The sequence below is a fragment of the Chiroxiphia lanceolata genome, chromosome 11, assembly GCF_009829145.1.
Source record: "Chiroxiphia lanceolata isolate bChiLan1 chromosome 11, bChiLan1.pri, whole genome shotgun sequence".
NCBI classification, from domain to species: Eukaryota; Metazoa; Chordata; class Aves; order Passeriformes; family Pipridae; genus Chiroxiphia; species Chiroxiphia lanceolata.
Genome location: NC_045647.1, coordinates 17776699 through 17796226, shown reverse-complemented (window position 1 = coordinate 17796226; position 19528 = coordinate 17776699). Strand labels below are relative to the sequence as shown.

The window sequence follows — 19528 nt, the reverse complement described above, 5'->3', positions numbered from 1 at the left end:
CCCCCACCCTGCCGTGCCGGGGGGCAGCGCGGACGGGCCCCCGGCCCCACCGGCCTCCTCACCATGTTGGTTTCATGTTACCGCCGCGGTCCCCGAGCTCCTTCCTGCGCGCAGCTCCTGCGGAAGGGAAGGAAGGGCACAAAAGGAGGGAAGGCTCGCTCTGCCCGCCGGGCACTGCCCTGCCCCGGCCCCCTGCCCCGGCCGTGCCTCACTCGGGCACTGCTGGATCTCACCCCAGACACACGGGCTCCCCCCGCACCCCCGGGGCGTCTCGGTGCCCTCCTCACCCCGGCTCTTCATGGAGCTGTGTTTCCCCCTTCCCCTCTCCCTTCTCCCCTCACGGGGCCGCGCCCGGTTCTCGCTCCCTCTCCTCAAGGCAGCGCGCCCGGCTCACCCCCCCCCCCCTGCCTCTCAGCCTGCCCTGTACCCGCCCGCCGCGGCTCACCGGGGCCGGCGCTGCCCGCCCGGCCGGGACTCCGGGACAGCGGGACGCGGAGCCCCAGCGCCGCCGCTCCCCGCCGCTCGAATCAACAACAAGATGGCGGCGCTCGGGAGGGCGGGGCCCGGCGCTGGCCGTCATAGCAACCGCGCCGTCCAAGGCCCGCCCCGCCACCCCCCGCGCCAATCCGAGCCCGAGCCCCGCCCCGCGGGAGCTTAGCGACATCGCTGATAGGCCGAGTTCGCCGTCGCTCAAGTGCAGGGCGGCCCCGCCCTGTTCCGAGCGCGGACGGCAGCGCACGTTAGGCACACGTGACGCCCGCCAGCGCCCCGCCCCGCCGCGGGCCGCGCCGTCTCATTGGCTGCCCGCGGGGACGGGGGGGCGCTCGGCCAATGGGCGCGACCCGCGCGCACGGGGGGGCGGGGCCGGGCTGGGCGCGCCCCGCGGCTCCGAGACCCCCGAGTGAGACCCCGAATCCCCGGGCGCTGTGGCTTCTCGCTCTGAGCCCCGAATCCCTCCGCCAGAGACCCCCGCTCCGCGCCCCCCGCTCTGAGCCCCGAGCTCCCCACCCTGAGCCCCCCCCGGCTGCCACTCCGAGCCGGGTCTCGCCAGTAGGGCACGCACCTCTCCGGTACAATAAACGATTTAATTCCCCAGCGGTCGTCGGTCCCCGTGGTCTCAGGGCGAGGGGGACCCCCCGGCGGAGTCACACAGGTGACCCTTCTCACTATGAAATTTCACGGCTGGCCTCTGCCCCCTCTCCCTCCCTTTAGTCACCTACTTCCCAAATTAGTCTCCTCTCTTATCCCGCCAGCGCTTAATTTCCCCGGGAGCTACCAGGGAGGTGTCCCCTAGCGCCCTCCTTTGAAATTCAAATAGCCAGGTTCCCACCTCTCCCGCTGACTGGCGCCTTCAAAGCTTCCCGCCGCTCCCAGCTCTTGCAGCGTCCCTCTCACCTGCGCCCACGCTAATTCACTTTTCCTTCTAATTATCAACCCGTCCCCTCCTCCGACCGGCTGCTCGTCCAACCCGCTTGCGCCCCTGAGCCCTGGAGCAAAGAAGAGCTTGAGGGGGACACTGGGCAAAAGTTTCTCACAATTACCCGTGACTGAGTCTTCTTGCCCCAGATCACCTCTCTGCGGGAGACTGCCCCGGTCGGGTCACATCCACAGGCTACAGAGATGCTGCTGTGACCAGAGGAGACCCTGCCAAAGACCTCAGCACATCTTTCACAGTGCCAACTCCACTGCCATGACTGCTATCCTTGTCCTGAATCATGCCACCCACTGGAGATGGCAGTAATGACCCCCACAGCAGGACAGCCACCAGTGGGACTGCCTGGCCACAGCACTCCCTACGGCAATCACAGCAGTGCCTGCAATCTCTGACTTTATTAGGTCTGCACTGTCTGAGGTGGCTCAGGGTCTGGCTGCACCCCATGGGGAGTTGGTTCAGCCACCCTCCTTGAGGGTCCCACCAGGTGTCTGCCAGTGCCCAGTGCTGTGCCTGGCACAGCCCACATGGAGCTGTGGGTTGCAGGGAGCCTCTCATCCAGACAAGCCCCTCAGATCCAGCGCCGTGCCCCAGTCACGCTGTTGAAGAGATAGTCCCTGCCGCTGCCTGAGATGGAGGCAGCATTCAGCCACTGCCCCGGGGGTCTGGTGCCCATCTCTCTTGTCTCCAGACCCCTCTGCCCTGGGGGACACAGCCCAAGGCTGTGGGGCCATGGGACAGGGCACTCACGTGGGTCCTGAGCACGGCCATCAAACTGCCCCTGTGTGGAGGAGAGACAGGAGAGGGTGCTGAGGGTTCCAGGGCTCCTCCTGCCTCCTGGGCAGGGCACCCACCCTCACTGCCATGGCACACGCTTACCTGGCTGCTGGCATGTGGGTGTCCCTGTTCCTCCTTGCCCCCGCTCTTCTCCACCACATCCCAGGAGCTGCAAGAGGGAAGAGGGCAAGAGGAGGGCACACTGTCAGTGGTGGGCCCCCGGCCTTGACTCCGAGGGATGCTGTCAGGAGCGGGTTGCCAGACAGGCTTTGCCCTGCCAGCTGCACCCTGTCGAGCCCATTGTCCACCTACCTGATCGTCCCCTTACCCAGTCCATGCGTCCCCAGGCACAGAAGGGGATTGTGGCAGGGCTGTGCTCCCCCAAGCACCTTTCAGCAGTACCTGAAGGTGCTGATCTGGTCTGCCACCTCATCCGCTTGTTTCTCCATATGTTTGAGTTCAGAGGACACTGTACTGGGGGAGCTGCAGCCCCAGAGCTCCCCTGGCACCAGTGCCACCCATAGGGGCTGAGCCCAAGTCTTCTCCCTTTCATGGTCACTACAGCCCCAGTGCCACCAGTCACTGTGTCCCCAGTCTCACCAATGAACGTGGATCCAGCCATGCATCCCCTCAGGGTGGTTATGCCACTGGAGGTGGCTGTTATCCTGCCCGTGCTCGTGCATGTCTCCTCCTTGCCGTGCAGACACCCTGTGCAGGCTGGTCCAGCTCTAGTGTCTCCTTGGTCTCTCTCCTCTGCTGCCTGTCACCCTCATTGATCCTCGGGAGGAGTGTGCAGCCTGCTCACCTCCTCCCTGGATCTTTCCCTGCCAAGTGGGGCTCACCCCTGCCAAATGGGGGCTCCCTTAGTGAGCTGCACTGATCTCAGCCCTGGTGCTGGGACCCAGCCCTGCAGTGGGCAGCAGCACCAGCACTGTGCCATCCCACGCTGTCCACTGCAGAGTTCGTGCCCCAGCCTGGCTACTAACATCACTGTCCACTGACCAAATCACTATATTTGCTCCTATGGCTCCCATCAGGGCTGAACCCTCACTCTGAGCAGAGCAACTGAGAGACCACAGCCAAATGTGGGGTGTGTTAAACACCCCTCATGTGCTGCGTCTCCCTGGCTACCTGCAAAGACACTATGACTACCAATATAACTGCCCTGGCTGTGCAGTACTCACCTCTTGCCCAGGAACAGCTTGCCAGGGCCCTGGTTCCTGTGGGAGGAGCAGAGGGCAGACATGAGCCCCTGGTCTTGCTCCCTGTGCCGTGCTGTGCTGTGGGCTGGGGCTCACCTGCACAGCAGGCTCCGGGCTGTGCAGCCCAGGGTGGCCAGCAGCAGAGTGCCAGAGATGGTCAGCACGGCCACGAACCAGGCTGGCGGGTGCCACACCACCTCCGTCCGCGTGACAACCAGCGGCTCCTTCTGCAGTGTCTGCAGAGGTGGTGGAGTGAGTGGGTATGGGAGGGCTGGGTGGTTCAGTGGACCCTGAGGCACCAGCTGGCCAGTGGGCTCTGCTCACCGTGTGCTGGGTGGTGGTGGTGGGTGGCACTGGAGTGCTCCAGGGGGTGACGTGCACCACCAGTGCCACCACGGTGCTGCGGCGGTGGGCACCAGAGCCACCCCAAACCTCCACCAGTAGTACAAAGGTGCGGGGCTCGACTTGGTCATTGGGGAGGTAGACAACGGTGTTCCCCTCCAGCCGAAAGCGCCCATCCTCGTTGCCTGGATGAGAGGATCTGCTCAGTGCCGTGCCGTGGTGAGGGTTGGTTTGTGCCGTGGTTTGGTTGCTCCTCACCTCCAACAATGGTGTACGTCAGCGTGTCACCGTTGGGGCTGCCGTGGCACGCCAGGCGGGTGACAGGCTGCCGGCTGCCCGGAGACCCAGCCGTGATCCGCAGCTCCTGCACCTCGGGGATGCACACTGGCACCTGGTCTGGCACAGCCTGCCAGGAGCAGGGAGTGGTGGTGTGGCACCCACAGTGCTCGCAACCCCTGCAGTTCACCCAAGGGGCCGCGCTCGCACCTGCAGGCGCACGGACACATTGCACAGGCGGCTGTGCCGCTTTGCAGGGTCCAGGTCGTTGCGGGTGTCTGTCAGCCGCACCACCAGCCTGTAGCTCTTCTGCTGTTGGGAGTCCAGGGGTCCCACCACGCGGATCTCACCTGTGGGGTGATGTGAGCTGCGGGGCACCGGTGGGTGCCACGGGGTGTGGTGGGTGCTGGGGAGGGGGCCAGGTGCTCACCAGTGCGGCTGTCTACGGAGAAGGGCTGTGCCAGGCCGGATTCCCCCTCCAGGCTGTACTCAAGGCTGTCCGGTGGGTAGTCGCGGTCAGTGCCAGCCACACGCCCCACAACAGTGCCAAAAGCTGCTGTCTCTGGCACGGTGAAGGTGGCACTGTTGGGGCATGCCGGTCTGAATTCATTCACAGGCGTCACCGTCACAAGCACAGGCACACGGGCTGTGTGGCACATGGCAGCTCAGCCACGCTGGCCACTCCACAGCCCACACTGAGCTGGGCGACATGGACAGTGGCACCAGCCCTGGGGTGGGCACCTCTGGGGCAGCAGGGGAGGAACGTTTCCTTTGTGATCTGCCCTTTGTTTTCGGATCAGGAAAGGGCTTTTCCCTCCTCCCCCATTGCGACCCCTGGGCACACCCCAGGGACGCGGGCACTCACTGCTCCGTGGGGGCTGCTCTCCTGCTGTCACCACGATGGTGGCTGTGAACTGAAAGCCCATAGTGGCCACAGCCTCTGAGTCATAGTCCAGGGTGGTGTTGACCTGCCAAGCCAGGATGGGGAGGGTCAGGCAAAGCCAAGATGCTCTGCAAAGCCAGGGTGTCCCACAAACTGCGATGCCATGGGAACAGGAGGGAGCAAGCAGGAAGAATAGGCAGGCCTCGGGGAGCAGGGAGCCCTGAGGAGCCCTGACCCAGGACCTGGCATGACAGTACATGTCACAGCGTCCCCCCTGTCCCATCAGGCTCCCTGGGTCTGGGCTTGCCATCTGCCTGGGCACTGCCTGAGGCCCTGCTCACCTTCAGCCGTGGCCCCTCCATGCAGAAATGGGAACAGGAAGCGGGGGACCCCTCGAGGGCATAATGCAGACACTCATCAGTGCCAGTAGAATCGGTGCACCTCAGTGTCACCAGGGTGCTGCCAGGGGACACTGTCTCGGGCACCTGGGACCTGCAGTGGGGCAGCCAGCAGCTCAGCTCCTGTTTCCCGTGTCCTAGGTGCAGCAGAGCATCCCATGTACCCCCACTCTCTCCCCAAACCGTACACAAAGATGGCTGGAACACATCTTGGTGCCCAGCGGTCTGTCCCCTGTACGGTGACGTTGACCATGGCGGTGTCGTGGTCAGCGGGGTGCAGAGCGTTGTAAGCCTGGATGAGGAGGTGGGCACGGGCCACCTCCAGCCTGCGAGTGCTGTGGATCTCACCTGTCACTGTGGGAGGAGGCATGGCCTTGCACCGCGCACAGGGACAGGGGCAGGATGCCCCTGGGGCCCCCACCCCCCTGCTCACCCTCGTCAATGGTGAAGAGCATGGGTGCCACGGGAGCAAGGATGGCATAGCGGACATTCTCACCACGGGCATGGACCTGTGTGACCACCTTCCAGGGGCCAATGCCCTCTGTCACCGTCACAGACCGGTGTGGCTCACTGCAGGCAAAGTGGGCAGTGTGGCATGTCCTGGTGCCACCAGCAACCCCCGCCCGGCCCGACCCCACTCACGGAAAGGTGACACGGGGACGGCGTGATGGCAGCACCTCCACCGTCACAGCCCCGCTGCAGTTGTGCCCGTGGCGGTCCATCACCTCAATCTCCAACTTGAACATCTGCAGGGTAGTGCCAGGACAGCTGTGGGACAGCCCTGAGCGGCACCAGGGATGGGGAAGTGGACGGGGTGGGGATTGAGACAGGGATGGACACAGGAATGAGGACAGTAATGGGCACAGAGACAAGAATAGGGAGGGGATGGGGACAAGAGACAGGGAAGAGGAGGGGGACAGGGACAAGAATAGGGCTTGAAGCAGGAACAGAGGTGGGAAGATAGGTGGAGATGGAGATGAGTTGAGCTGGAGACTGAAATGGGGACAGGAATAGGGACAGGGATGAGAACTGAGACAGGACGCAAGATGCAGAAGGGGATGGGGACAGAGCTGGAGCACTCCAAGGTCCAGAGAAAGACAAGAGCCCAATGAGAGGAGCAGGATGTGGAGAGCTGCAGGCAGTGCCAGGAGGGGTGAAGCCCAGGCTGCTGACACAGCCTGGAGATGCAGGTGCCAACCTGGGTGTCCTTGCTGGGGTCAAAACCACTGTCAGGTGCCAGCACCAGGCCCCGGTGGGTGAGCGTGAGAGGTGTGTCGTGGTTTCGGAGCCTGAACTGCAGAGAGGAGGGTGATGGAAACCCCTGTCCCCCTCCTCCACAGCTGAGGTTCCACTGTCTTCAAGGCTACTCCCGTTTGTGGGGGCTGCAGGCCCCTGGGGAACTGTCACTCACCATCAGCCCACCAAGCGGCTGCAGCAGCACCGCATACAAGGGTGTCCGGGGCGCCACATCTGCCAGCACCTGCACCACGTCACCCCCTGGGGCAGAGCACGACTGTGGGAGCTTGGTGCCAGCTGGCACCTGCAGCCCCCCCTGCCCCACACCTCTGGTTCCTACCAGCACTGGTGAAGGGGGTGTCACAGCGCAGCACCCGTCCTGATGTCACCTGGACAAAGAGCCGCTCTTCCACCTCGTCCTCTCCAGGACAAGCGGCCCGGAGGGTCAGGGTGTACTGATTCACCCGGCGGGCATCGAGCTCCGCACCAGCACGCAGTGTCACCTGCCATGGGGACATGTCACTCAGCAGGGCACCCAGGGCTCCTGCCCCACTCCCTGTTCCCCAGTCGCACCTCTGCCTGGAACATGGTGGCAGATGTGGGGTTGGCACTGATGGCAATGGGGTTGAAGGGGTGGTCGGGCTCCATGCTGTCCAAGGTGACATTGGGGCTGCCACTCATGTTGCTGCAGGACACAGTCACCTCGGCCACGCGGGTGCCTGGCATTGTGTCCTCACTCAGGGTCACCACACGTGGCAAGTCAGGCAGGGCTGGCGGGAGACCCCAGGGACCACCAATAGCTCACCAGCCGTGCTTAGGGAGCTCTGCTCCTGCACCCAGGCACCCATGCTGGCACAGGTCTCTCTACTGGGCACAGAGGGTCCCAGGGCACCTTGTTCTTACCTGTTGCTTTGATGAAAGTTCCTGCAAAAAGGAGAGTGTCACCCCAGGCTGCCAGAGTGTGCCCTGGAGAGGCCCCAGAACTCACGGAATCATAAAATCATAGAATACGCTGCATTGCAAGGGACACATCAGAACCACTGAGTCCAACTCCTGGTCCTACACGGGGAACCCCAAGAACCACACCATGTGCCCTCTGTGATGCTCTGAAGATGCCCCAGTGGTGCCTGGATATGCCTTAGTGATGCCCAGAAGATGCCCCAGTAATGCTCTGGCAATACCCTGAGGACACCATGGCAATGCCTGAGGATGCTCCAGCAATGTTCCCTCCCTATTTGAACCCAGCCAGGCAGCTGCCAGCCCCTCTGCCCTTCCTGAGGTCAGTCCCAGAGCCTGTCCCTTTTTCCCCTCCTCTCAGTCACCCACTCAGGTTCTGCTAAAGGGTGCCTCTGACACTGTGACCCTAATGTTCTTACCTGGGGCATAGAGGCTGAGGAGGAGGAGGAAGAAGGTGAGGTGTTCGTGCATGCCCATCGTTCGCTGGATGTTTGAGACAAGCTGCAGCCGGTTGCCAGGGGTGCTGGGCACCACCCCAGGCCGGCGTCACGCTGGCCATCCCCACCCATGGGGGCCGACCCAGTCAGGGGAGGGACAGGGCACGGCCCCAGTGCCCCCTCTCCCAGCCCCTTGCCCCTCACAGCCACGGTCCGTGGGGTTTGGCTGCCACCCCACGCCGCCTCGCCACGCGGCACGTTCGGGAACCGGGAAAATTAGCTGGGAGGTAATTTTTGGCCGTGTTCTCCTTCATTTGCAAACCAGCGCCGCTTTTCTCCGGGATCCCTATTAAGCGCTATTAGCTGCCAATTAACGGGCGCTGCGGCCGGGGTCACTCTTCCCTTCCCTCCTCCAGCGCCCAGCCCGTCTCTGGCAGCCCGCTATAGGCGGGTGTCCCGCAGGGACCCCGTACCGGGGCTGCCCCGCTTCTCACCGGGACGCGGGTCCCGCCTGGCTCGGCGGTGCCCGGGTGGTGCCCGGCGCGGGGCCCCGGGGCGGCGGGCGGGGTCCGGGGGCGGGGCGGGGCCCCGGGGCGGCGGTGCCGGTGCGGGCCGGGCTCACGTTACGGCGGCCCCATTGGCCGGGGCGGGGCGGGGCGGAGCCGCCGGGCAGCGCCGGGAGGCGGCGGGCACGGCCGGGCGCTCCGTCCGCTGTTGCTGCTGCTGCCGCTCCGCCACCGGCACCGACACCGACAGCACCGGGAGCGGGGCCGGGAGCAGGACCGGGCATGCACAGCGCCCGCCCGGACGAGCTCGGCGCCCACCGGGTGAGTGCCGCCGCGAGCACCGGGACGGGACGGGACCACCGTGCCCGCGCCCCGCCGCCCCATCTAGGCATTGCCGTGACGTCCGGGCGCCGCCGGTGACATCAGCGCCGTGACATCACACGCGAGGCCAAGGCGGCGCGGGGGACGGGGCCGACTGGTGGGACACGGGTGGCGGTGGGGACGCGACAGTGTCCAGCTGTCAGGGTGCCAGCGGCACAGTCCCGCCGGAGCTGCCACCCTGCCGCCCAATCTGGGCTGCCCCAAGGGACGGCGGTGACAGGGTGGCCCTTTGGCTCCCCTGGGCCTGCCACATGCCTACCCAGCGCCCAACAGCCGGCTGCCCCTGGGTTCCCGGCCAGCGGCGGGACTGGGCAGCTCGGGGCGGTGGCACGTTGCCAGTGGGGCTGGATGAGAGGGTCCCAGCCTGCGAGGAGGGGGACAGGGACCGGAACGTGGACGTGGACTGTCACAGCCCTGCTAGAGGGTCTGTCAGGGACAGCCAGAGAGGACAGGATTATCCGTCCACGGGAGCGATCCCTCCTGCACACTCAGCTTCCCGCGACTCCAGCGCGGACAGGAAAGCGGACGTAACACCCTGCTTTTGGGTTCAGACAATAGGAATTCAAGAATGAGGAGCGGCCCGGCTACGGAGCCAGGCAGCCCTTCCAGCGCCCGCCCGGCCACGCTCTGTTCAGCCCTGGCTGCCTCGGCCCCCTGTATTCCGCGGTGTTTGGTGGTCTCTGGTACTGGGCAATGGCCTGGCTGCACCCTGACGTCACCTGGGGTGTCCTCACCGGGAGGGCACGGTTTGGGTGGGTGGCCCTGCCAACGCACGGGGCGAGTGCCCCACCCCGGCACCCGCGGGTGCCCTGGGGCTGCCGCTGGGCCTGTGCCACCGAGTGGGGTTCTGCCAGAGGGGTGTCCCGGCTGCCTCCCCACCAGGCCGGGAGGACTCCAGGGGCCGGCGGGGGGGGTAGTGGAGCGCCCGCTCCTACGTGCCGTGGCCCTCTGTCATTTCCCGCAGGCACGGCCGGGGCTGGGTGCCTGCTTGCTCACCCAACATGCCGCTGCACGCCGGCCGGCTCCGCGCAGGAGCCGCAGGAAAGCGGGGCCCGGGGCTGCGGGCAAGACGGGACCTGCACCCGCTCCCCGCACCCTGCTGCTCGCCTATTGCGCCAGCAAAGCCCCCCCGAGCCGGGGTGGGGGGCGCGGGGTGGGATGAGAGGTGGCGGTGCTGGCTGGGGACAGTGGGGACCGCTGTGCTGATTGTGCCCTTTCCTTGCAGTGGTGCCGGCGCGAAGCAGGGGCGGCGCCGGGGGCGCACATGCACCGCACGCGGCAGGCCCCGCACCACGCCGGAGGGGCGCCGGGGCCGGCCCCCCGTGCCCCACGCCCCGGCTCGGCGGCGGACTCGGCCTGCAGCCTGGATCCGGGAGGCGAGGAGGAGGACGGGGGGGGCCCGGCCGCCCGCTCCCCCCCGGCCAGCGAGCGCAGCCTGGAGTTCGACTCGGGGTACTCGGAGGCGTCGGGGGGCACGTGGCGGGAGGAGGAGGTGCCCGTGCGGCGCCGGCACCTGCTGCCCTGCCAGCGGGCACACCGGCTCTCCGCCGGCCCCGCCGCCCCGCCGCCCGTCCCCGCCCGCCGTGCCCGCCCCAAATCCACCTCGGACGCCTGCCTGGAGCAGTGGCGGGCGCTGGAGCCCGCCGACACACAGGACTGGACCGTAGCGCTGCTGTCGCAGAGCCGGAACCGGCAGCCCCTGGTGCTGGGCGACAACTGCTTTGCTGACCTGGTGGAGAACTGGATGGACCTGCCCGAGGTGGGCGCCGAGCCGCGGCGCCGAGCCCCCGCCGAGCCCTCCCGCCGGCTGGCCAAGCCCCCCGCCTTCCTGCTCAGCCTCTCGGGCAATGTTCGCCGCAAGCTGGCCAACATGGCCCGGCCCCGGGCGGCCGAGGGTGCCCGGCCAGGGGGCCGCGATGCCACCAAGCGTTTCTCCTGCCCGCTGGGGCTGGGGGGGCAGCCCAAGGGTGCCTGCTTCCACCAGTCTCACAGCAACATCGCCCAGCTGGCCACGGACTTCCACCGCTTCACCGCCCTGATGAACAGCCGCAGCCGCCAGCCCATCATCTGCAACGACGTTATCGGCTACATTTAGCCCCGCTGCTGCCGCCCGCCCCCCCTCCCTGTAAATAAACCCCGGTTTTGTACGGTGTGGGCACTGCAGCGTTTATCAAAGGGGGGTGCCTGTGCCCCGACTCGGGGCAGGGGCAAGCAGGGAGTTTTTGCGACAGTGGTTCCTGCAGCTTTTATTGCGTGGGGCAGGAAGTGCCGGCCCGTTGCTCAAGGTAGGGAGCAGAGGAGAGGAGGACGCTTATCTTCATCCTCAGCATCCTCTCCCTCGCACACATAATGCAGCTCCAGGGCCTGCTGCTGCGGCATCCCGGCATCCTCCAAGATCTCTGATAACCTGTAGCAAGGAAAGGGGGTTTTGGGGACACTGGCTTGCCCCCCAAGGCTGGCTGGGTGCCTGGGGGTGCCTTGGGCCCCTCAGGGGTGTCCGGCCAGGCTGGTGGGATGCAGGGGCCATCAGAAAGGGGCCGGGCAGGGGTCCCACCACGGGAAGCGCTGCCGGCAGGATGTTTATCCAGCAGCTGGCTGGGAGCTGCACTGCAGCTGGAGCAGCTCAGGATGGAGGGAGAGGGGGCTGAAAGCCCCCGCCCTGGGCAGGATTGGCCCTGGAGCCGGGGACCTACCTCTGTGCCTGTTGCCAGGCCTGTGTCTCTTCATCGTCTCCCTTGTTGTACAGTATAGTGTCACCATGCAGGAGCGTGGTCACAGTCCAGCCCTGTGTCCTCTGCAAGAGGTGGGTGTCAGGATCTGTCCCTGTAACCCCCAGGGTGACCTGACTGGGTGCTGCTGGCACTGGGCTCACCTGCAGCCAGTCCAGCACCTCCTGCACTGTCATTGCCTGCCCGTCTGCGCTGACTGCCCTCATCTCCAGCCGGTCCCAGCAGTTCCATTCACACCCGCCGTACTGTGAGGGGGAACAAGGGATTGCAGCCAGCACTGGCACCCCATATCTTGGCTGCCCAACCCCATGGGGCAGAGACTGGTGTGGTATGAGGGCTGGGGGACATCTGGGTAGGCAAAAGGACCAGTCAGGGGACAGGGGGAGAATGGTGGTCCCCTGTGGGAAATGAAGACACAGCTGTCCCACGAGCATTGCTGGTGTCCAGGGGCAGCTGGGGACACAAATGTCCCCTCAGCACTGCTGAGGTCCAGGGGCAGTTGGGGCCACAACTGTCCCTCCAGCACTGTTGGGGTCCACTGCAGGGGTCGGGGTCGGTGTAGGGCCAGCACTGGCCCCAGCCCCAGGCCAGGATGGGCACACAAAGGGCCATTGAAGTGCTGCCCAGCCCCACACAATCACTTCTTCTCAAGCCTGTGGCCCCCCGACCCCAGCTCCAGCCCAAGGAGACCAGTGCGGCGCCAAGCCTGGGGCCAAGTGCCGGATGCGGCCCCGCACCGTCTGGCAGGGCTGCCCGGCCATCTGCCCTCGCCGCAGGCACCACCAGCCCTGCCCGCCTGGCCCCGGCCCTGCTCGGGAGGGGTGTTCACACCTGGTCACTCTCCCTCCTGCCTTCTGCTGCCTTCTCACCTCCGCCTTCTGCTGCCTGCACTTATCCCACTGGGGTGGGAAGGGCTTAACCCCATCCTCGCCAGGGCAGTGACTGCCCAGTGTGGAGGGAATGCCATTGCCCATCCCAGCACCCTGAAAACACATCCTTCTGGCCCTGAGAAGCACATGCCTCTGAACTGCCCCCAAGGTGGGCTCCCCAGACCCCTTTGGGGACACAAGTCACACCAAGTGAGCCTGGGGGACATGTGCTCCCACTACTGCCAAGCAGCTGGGTGTGAAATGTCATGCCGGGTGTCCTCACCATGGGACATAAAGGTGCCAGGCGCTGCTGCAGGGACCGAAGGGCATGGCCAGTCCCAGCAACATCCTCCATCCCGGGACAGTGCCAACCCAGGGGCACCGTGGCCAGGATGGCACAGGGCTGGGCAGCCCACAGGGCACAAGAGGGCTGTGGGGAAGCTGTCAGTCCAAAGTGGTGCTGGAGTCGGCAAGGCAGTGGAGTCGCCTCCCTCCCCCTCTTCCTGCCCCCGGCCCTGGGCCCCCCGGGCCAATCTGGTTCCAATCGGCGCTTCCTGCCGTGCCGGAAGGGCTGCCTTGCACGCCATAAACCCCCAGACAAAGGGGCCTCTATAGCCCAGACAGTCCCAATCTGGGCCTGCCCCCGCCCCCGCTCTCCCTCCCTGGCCCCCCACCGCTGGGACCCCCGGCCCCGCTCCCCCCGGGCGGCCCTTCCCGGCCCGGTGCCAGCTGCTTTCTGGCTGCTGCAGCTGGTTTCCATAAGCCAGATGTGCGTGGCTGCAGCGGCCTGCCACCCCTGGCCGTGGGGCTCACCGTGGGGCCCGCCGTGGGGCAGTGGGGCTGCCTCACCCCATGGGCACCCCAGAGCATCCCGGCTGGGCCCTAAGCTGGGGCGGGTGGGATAGTGGCAGCAGCTCAGTGCTGGGGGGCAGCCACGGGAAGGAGCTGGTTCCCCGCTGCCTTGCAGCGTTCCCGACCCACTGTGACACCCGGAACCATTGCTGTAGTGCTACAACCAGGGCTGCCCCTTGCTCCTGGCTCTCCCTGACATTGTCCCACCGCAGATGCCACCAACCCCTAGGTGTCCCCCACCTGTGCTGCCCCCAGGGAGAGGGCCCTACCCGGTAGGTGGGTGGTGGGAGCGGGACGCGGCGGAGCAGCAGGCAGTTGGACAGGGAGATGCTGCTGTTGCGGTAGCAGCTGAGGTCCTGGCACCCCCACACCAGCTTGTAGACCTCCAAGCATGCCAGCCCAGCCACAGCTGCCGTGGTGGTGATGATGGCAGGCAAGATGCGCCCGGCGATCCGCTTGCTCTGAGGAGAGGAGGGGTGTCACCAGCTGCCCCGCCCAGGACAGGGACCCCATGAGCCACCCCTCTCACCGTCAGCCAGTCGGTGGGGGGGATGCCATAGTTCTCCGCCCGCAGGTTGGATGCTGCAGTGATAAAGTCCACGTGGATATCATTGTCCTGTGGGGAAGAGTGTGGGGACATGAGCATCCTATGGGGACATCAACCCCCCAAGCTGAGCAGAGCCACCTGCCCGGCTCCGGTACCTTCTCAAAGTGGATGGGCTCCATCAGGGGCACTTGCACCTCCTCATGCCCCACCAGCTCCTGTCTCTGCTGCGCCAGGTCCTGGATAAGCTCTGTCAGCTGCCTGTGGTCTGGGGGCACACGGACCCTTGGTGTGGTACCCCTGTACTGTGGCACTGCAAGGGGCACGGCACGGTGCCCCCACCTCAGTCCAGGTCCGGCTGGGTGCTGGAGCAGGGAGGAGCAGTTGCAGCCCCACCACCACCAGGCTGGACTGAGGGACCTGGGGACGTGCCCAAGGGGACCAAGGAGTGTGAGGAGCCTCACCTGTGGGCTTCTGTGCCTCCTCCTGCTCCTCTGTGAGGGGGATCTGAAGCCCTTCCTGGAGTGCAGAGGGTGGCAGGACCACACTGCGGAGGATGTCCTGAGCAGCTCTCCGGTCCCTGCATGGTGGCACCCTGTGTACTTGGGCAAAGAGGTGGGCAGTGGCCAGGATATAGTCCAGGTGGGTGTCCTGCAGGGCAGAATGGGGCCATGGGATGCCTTGCTGGGGTGGTCCCGCACGGCCAAAGGCTGCCTGCACTGCCCCGAACTGGTAGAACAGTCTGGCTTTGTCCCAAGGAGGAGATGGAGGAGCCTCTCCTCCTCAGGCCAGAGAGCACATCCAGGGGCTGTACCCAGCAGTGCCTTTGCTGACCACGGGACAAGGACAGACCCAGCCCAGGACCTGTCAGCCCCGGACAGGTCCTGTGGCAGATTGAGCACAACCACAGTCCAGCATCCCTGTACCCCTGGCACAGGCTCGGCTCTCCCTCAGCCCACACTGTCCCCGTGAGGGACCCCACAGCTCTCCCTGCACTCACATTTTCGGGGCTGAATGTCAGCGGATGGGGACAGCTCTTGTCCCCTGCCCAGAAGGGGACACCCGGGCTGGTTTCCTGGAACAGGGAGAGAAGAGTCAGGCCCAGGGATGTGTGTCCCTGGCTGCAGCGAGGTGGCTGGAAGGGGTGCAGGGGTGCCAGCCCCATGGGCACTGGGCTCACATGCTCTGGGGGGTAGATGTGCAGCAGCTGGGCGATGGCATCGTGGTAGCAGCTCTGCCAGTGCCGGCGCGCCCAGAGCACACAGTCCCGCCAGTCCCGCGGCCGCTCCCGCAGCCTGTCCCGCACCTGCTCCAGGACCTTCAGGGCCTTCCCTGCTGGCAGCTGCTCCAGGAAAGCTGGGTCTCTGTAAAACCAGGCACTGCTGATGCTGGCCTGAGAGCAATCCCACAGGACACCTCGGTGGGATGCAGCAGTCTGGCATCCTCTCCCCAGCCCCAGCAGTGCCGTGGCAGAGCTGGCGGCTCCTCTCCCAGTGTCACTGCCCCCAAGCCCACTCACTCCATGAACCGGTTGATGTGCTCTGCAGGCAGCTGGAAAAGCCCCTCAAACTCATCACGGGCCCACTGTGGAGGGAGAATGGGTGTTGAGCACGGGGGCCTCCCCTCATGGCCAACCCAAACCCAGTAGGAGGAAGAGACTATGGCAGGGCCAGCAGCAGCACTCAGGCTACCAGCAGGAAGCAGCTGGGGCTGTATCCTGCCCGTGGCTCACTGCTGGAGGGGAAACAAGGAAGGAAGACAAAGGTCATGGTGCCTCCTTGCTGGGTGCTGTGGCCAGGGCGGCTCAGCCTACCTGCAGTGTGTGCTGGATGGTGCGGGGGAAGTACCGCAAGGTGCAGGAGGCGAAGGTGCCATCCCTGGGGGTCCCACCCGGCACCAGAGGCTTGGTCAGGTGTGGCACCATGGGCAGCACGTTTCCCTGCGGCCCCTCCGTGCCCGAGTCCACCAGTGGTGTGCGGCATCGGAGGCAGCAGCTCTCCAAGTAGGTGCCTGCAGGGAGCCAGGAATGCTGGGGAGCCAGGGGGCACATCCAAGGGCTCAGCCCCTTTCCCCTTCCCAGTACTCACGGGCCTCCATTGTGTCCAGGGCGCTGGTGACACCGTCCAGGCGCCGGAAGAAGTTGTCCCCATAGAGTGGCTCAGTGGCAGGTCCCACCCGGTTCTGCTGAGCTGTCACCCTGACATGGGGGTTCATTCGCCGTATGGCCTTCGCGGCCACCACAGACTTAGGCTCCTGCCACGGCAGAGAGGGGATGGTCAGCACTTCCCCCCCCTACAGCCCCTGGAACAGCCAAGATGCTCTTCAGGGGGAACTCAGTCCCTGCCTCATGCCGCCTCACCGATATATCTGCTGAGCGGTAGAGAAACTGCCGATGGAGGTTGGAGAGGGCAACAGCGTCCATGTCGGTGACGATGAGTTCCCCGCCTGGCCCTGCCGCCAGCCCCATCATGGCAAAGTTTTTCAGCAACTCACAGCCGATGGCGCCGGCTCCCACCTGCCAGGGCAGAGCGGCTGCAGCTCCCCACCTGCTGGTTGGATGCTCCACAGCCTCCCAGTGCTGTGGCCCCTGCCCCAGCTCACCACCAGGTATTTCTGGCGACCTAGCTGCTCCTGGAAGTTGGCCCCGAAGACGGCGATCTGGCCGTCGTAGCGAGAGCCTCTCTGCCGGGATGAGGAGCCGCGTAAGGGCAGTGGCCATGGCACCCCAGGCACCCGGGAGGGGCTGGGCAGGGGGGCTCACCGGGGCACAGTCCACCTCCGTCAGCTGCGCGGCTCCCGCCAGCGCCAGGCACTCCAGGGCATCGAAGTACAACCACTGGTTCAGGGGCAGGAACTTCCTAGTGATGGCCTGGGGCGAACGGCCCTGTCAGCTGGTGGCCAGCGCGGTGTTTCCCCTCCACCCCGCCCCAGCCCTGCTGCCCGTCCCAGCGTCCCCAGGCGGGCAGCAAGTGCCCTCTCGTGGCCACCAAACGCCAGTGAACAGTCATGGCCAGCGGGACCCCAGGGGTGGGACCCCCGCCCCCGCTCACCTTCAGCACCTCCTGGGCTGCCAATGCCCCGACGACGGCGGCCACGGGGCACAGGTTCCCCGCGCTCACGCAGGCAAAGGCGCGCACGATGTCCTCATCCAGGGGACCCTGCTGCGTCCCCAGGCTCCACGCCAGCTCCAGCACCCGCTCGGCATCTGCCTGCGGGCAGAGGGGTGAGGGGAGCCCCCGGCAGAGTGGTGTGGGGCCGGAGAGTTGGGCAGGGGCAGGACGGGGACTCACCAGCACCCGGGGCCGGGGCAGGCGGCCCTGCTCCCTGCGAAATGCGTGAAGGGCCCGGAAGGCGATATGCAGGCTGCGGCTGCGTGGCAGTTCCTCAGAACTTGCCACCTGGATCTTGGGCTCCTCCAGTGCCTGGCACAGTGGCTCCTGCTGGCACAGCACCAGGGATTGGGTGAGTGCTTCCCCAGGGCCAGGCACGGCACAGCACAGCACAGCACAATGGTGCCCCAGCCCAGGCAGTAGCACCCCGGGGTCGAGGGGGACTTACGTAGGAACACTCCTGGGGTTGCCGCACCTCTGAAACCAGGCCCCCGCGGCGGTAGGGTGAGAAGGAGCTGGTATCACCAATCTCCAGCCTGAAGGCATCTGGGGATGAGACGGGCGTGGACGTCACATCAGGGTCACCACCAAGGGCCCAGTAAGGTCCCCAACCCTGAGCCAGGGCAGCTGGGACCCCCCCAGGGGTCTCACCCAGCACATGCACGGGGACAGGCTCCCGGCCGTTCAGCTCTGTCATCCCCTCCACGCCAGAAAACGTCACCAGGTCACCGTCGCAGAACTGGTGGCCGTGGCTGTCCTCTGTCCCCACGCATGTCACCACTCCTGGGTTGCCCTGAGGAGGGGAAGGGATGTGAGGGTGGGGGACTGGTCTAGAGTGGCACAGAGCCAGCAGAGGGGCAGCAGCATTTTGGGGGACCCAGCGGGGGCTGCCCTCTGTTCTACCTGGGAGATGTGCTGCACGGTGGCACACACTGGGTCCCCTTCTGCTGGGTCATCAATGACGAAGTGCTCCCCAAAGTCACAGAACAGCTGCCTGGAGAGGACCGATGGGGCTTTGCTGGAGAAGCTGCCTTATCAAGCTGCCCCAGCACTACCAGATCCTGTCTGGGCCAGCGGGATGGGGACTGCAGCACAGGGCTGGGAGCTCTGGGGATAAGGTGACTTGGAGCCAGTGGCAGGGCCCCATGGTAGAGACCCCTTACCCTGCCAGCCCCTTGGCATCGGCCACAATGAAGCGGATGCCCTGAGCATGGCAGAAGTCCCCGACGCGGAGCTGCTCCTCCAGCGGCGACTCAGTCAGCACCACCACCTGTGCCAGGACTATCAGTGGATGCCACCATCCCAAGGGGCCCCAGGGCATGGGGACACAGGCTCACCTGGAAGGAGGCGAGGAAGGCCTCTGACAGCTCCCCGGTATAAGCCTCCACCACCACACTGGGGTTCAGCTCAGCCAGGGCTCGCTGGGATGCCTCAGCACGGTTCTGGCCCACATCACTCTGCCCCAGGAGGAACTGCAGAGTGGACAGGTGGTGGGGCACCCTGCAGGTTTGGGGTGCAGTCACCACAGTGGGGTGCTCCACAGCGCCTTGTCTGCACTGGTGAGGGGGCCTCTGCTGAGAACCATACCTGTGACAATGAGGGCACCCTGAGCCTTACCAGGACTCCCAACCTGTACCTGTTATTGAGAGCCCCCTCACCCTGTACTCATACCTGCAACAGGGATCCCCCATCTGCATCTGCAGCCATTACTGTGACCTCCATCCATACCCATACCTGGTATTGGGACCCCCACTGGTCTGCACCCATACCAAGACCCCTGTCTGTTACCTGTATGTCATGGGGCCTCCATACAAACCTGCGCCCATTACTGGGAACCCTGTCTGTATCCATATGGGGAGCCCCGTCCGTACTTGTACCGAGTACTGGGACCCCCAGGACCCCTGTCTATACCCATACATGTTATGAGGACCCCCATCCATACCTGTATCAACCACTGTGACATCTACCCATACCAGTACATATTAGTGGGACCTCTGTCCATGCCTGTTACCAGGCTCCCCCTCCATATCCGTACCTACTACCGGCATTTCCCCTCGTACCTGCTATGAGACCCTCACCTGTGCCTGTACCCGTCACAGTGAACCCACACCTGTACCCAATACCGGGAGCCCCGCCCGGCCCCGCCGGTACCTGGTGGGCGCGGTCGGCCGCGCAGGCGGCGCCGCGATCGTGCAGGACGACGCGCCCCGTCCCCGACAGCACCAGCGCCGCCGCCACCTGCGCTCCGGTCCCGCGGAGTCCCGACACCAGCACCGCCGCACCGGGCAGCCGCCGCGCTCCGCCGCCCAGCACGTACCTGCGGGTAGCCGCGGGGGGGGTCAGCGGGGCCCGGGGGCCGTCAGTGGGGCCTGGGGGCGCGCCGCCCCCGCCCTCCTCCTGCCCCTGCCCCGGTGCCGTTCCAGTGCTATCCCCGCACTCACAACTGCCGCGAGTATCGCGACTCCCCGTCCCTTCCCGCCATGGCGGCCTCGCCCACCGGGCAGGCCCCGCCCCGGGGAGTGTCATCCCGGAGGCCACGCCCCCGGCAGTGACAGGAGACTGGCTGAGGTCGGCCACGCCCCCTCAGCCCCCCGTCC

At 65.9% G+C, this 19528-nt stretch overlaps 4 protein-coding genes across 7 annotated transcripts in view; 1 reads left to right on the top strand and 3 right to left on the bottom strand.

Moving 5' to 3' along the window:
• The window catches only part of IP6K1 (inositol hexakisphosphate kinase 1), a 37454-nt gene extending 36906 nt beyond the window's left edge, over nucleotides 1-548 (bottom strand). For 3 of the 4 annotated variants that reach the window (XM_032699196.1, XM_032699198.1, XM_032699199.1), the window contains exons 1-2: nucleotides 446-544; nucleotides 63-117 (exon numbers count right to left, since the gene is read on the bottom strand). The gene's annotated coding sequence lies outside the window, so the exon portion shown is untranslated. Of the gene's footprint in view, nucleotides 1-62; nucleotides 118-445 lie in introns of all 4 variants that reach the window. The other variant, XM_032699201.1, reaches the window with a different exon arrangement.
• A 1279-nt stretch (nucleotides 549-1827) lies between these two features.
• CDHR4 (cadherin related family member 4) lies at nucleotides 1828-8091 on the bottom strand. The gene is made up of 20 exons (XM_032698705.1): nucleotides 7923-8091; nucleotides 7450-7470; nucleotides 7120-7316; nucleotides 6887-7049; nucleotides 6722-6807; nucleotides 6509-6604; nucleotides 5953-6056; nucleotides 5744-5880; nucleotides 5499-5664; nucleotides 5254-5404; nucleotides 4895-4997; nucleotides 4460-4675; nucleotides 4240-4379; nucleotides 4012-4159; nucleotides 3736-3938; nucleotides 3508-3647; nucleotides 3394-3429; nucleotides 2312-2378; nucleotides 2183-2213; nucleotides 1828-2059 (listed from the first exon to the last, which is right to left on the bottom strand). The coding sequence occupies exons 1-20, from the start codon at nucleotides 7978-7980 to the stop codon at nucleotides 2004-2006; spliced, it is 2319 nt and encodes a 772-aa protein (XP_032554596.1). The 5' UTR covers nucleotides 7981-8091; the 3' UTR covers nucleotides 1828-2003.
• INKA1 (inka box actin regulator 1) lies at nucleotides 8034-10959 on the top strand (the record flags this gene model as incomplete). Its single annotated transcript, XM_032699308.1, is given in 3 exon segments — nucleotides 8034-8121; nucleotides 8124-8227; nucleotides 10053-10959. Coding segments are annotated over 3 exon segments (1062 nt in total), but the record flags the coding sequence as incomplete, so codon positions are not given.
• Nucleotides 10801-19413, bottom strand: UBA7 (ubiquitin like modifier activating enzyme 7). The gene is made up of 24 exons (XM_032699307.1): nucleotides 19373-19413; nucleotides 19083-19248; nucleotides 18269-18403; nucleotides 18095-18201; nucleotides 17835-17925; nucleotides 17583-17724; nucleotides 17380-17477; nucleotides 17112-17258; nucleotides 16872-17030; nucleotides 16583-16690; nucleotides 16423-16503; nucleotides 16181-16336; nucleotides 15909-16074; nucleotides 15635-15831; nucleotides 15341-15405; nucleotides 15002-15185; nucleotides 14822-14896; nucleotides 14286-14472; nucleotides 13980-14089; nucleotides 13807-13893; nucleotides 13547-13738; nucleotides 11700-11801; nucleotides 11521-11621; nucleotides 10801-11234 (listed from the first exon to the last, which is right to left on the bottom strand). The coding sequence occupies exons 1-24, from the start codon at nucleotides 19411-19413 to the stop codon at nucleotides 11108-11110; spliced, it is 3024 nt and encodes a 1007-aa protein (XP_032555198.1). The 3' UTR covers nucleotides 10801-11107.
• Nucleotides 19414-19528: the final 115 nt, after the last annotated feature.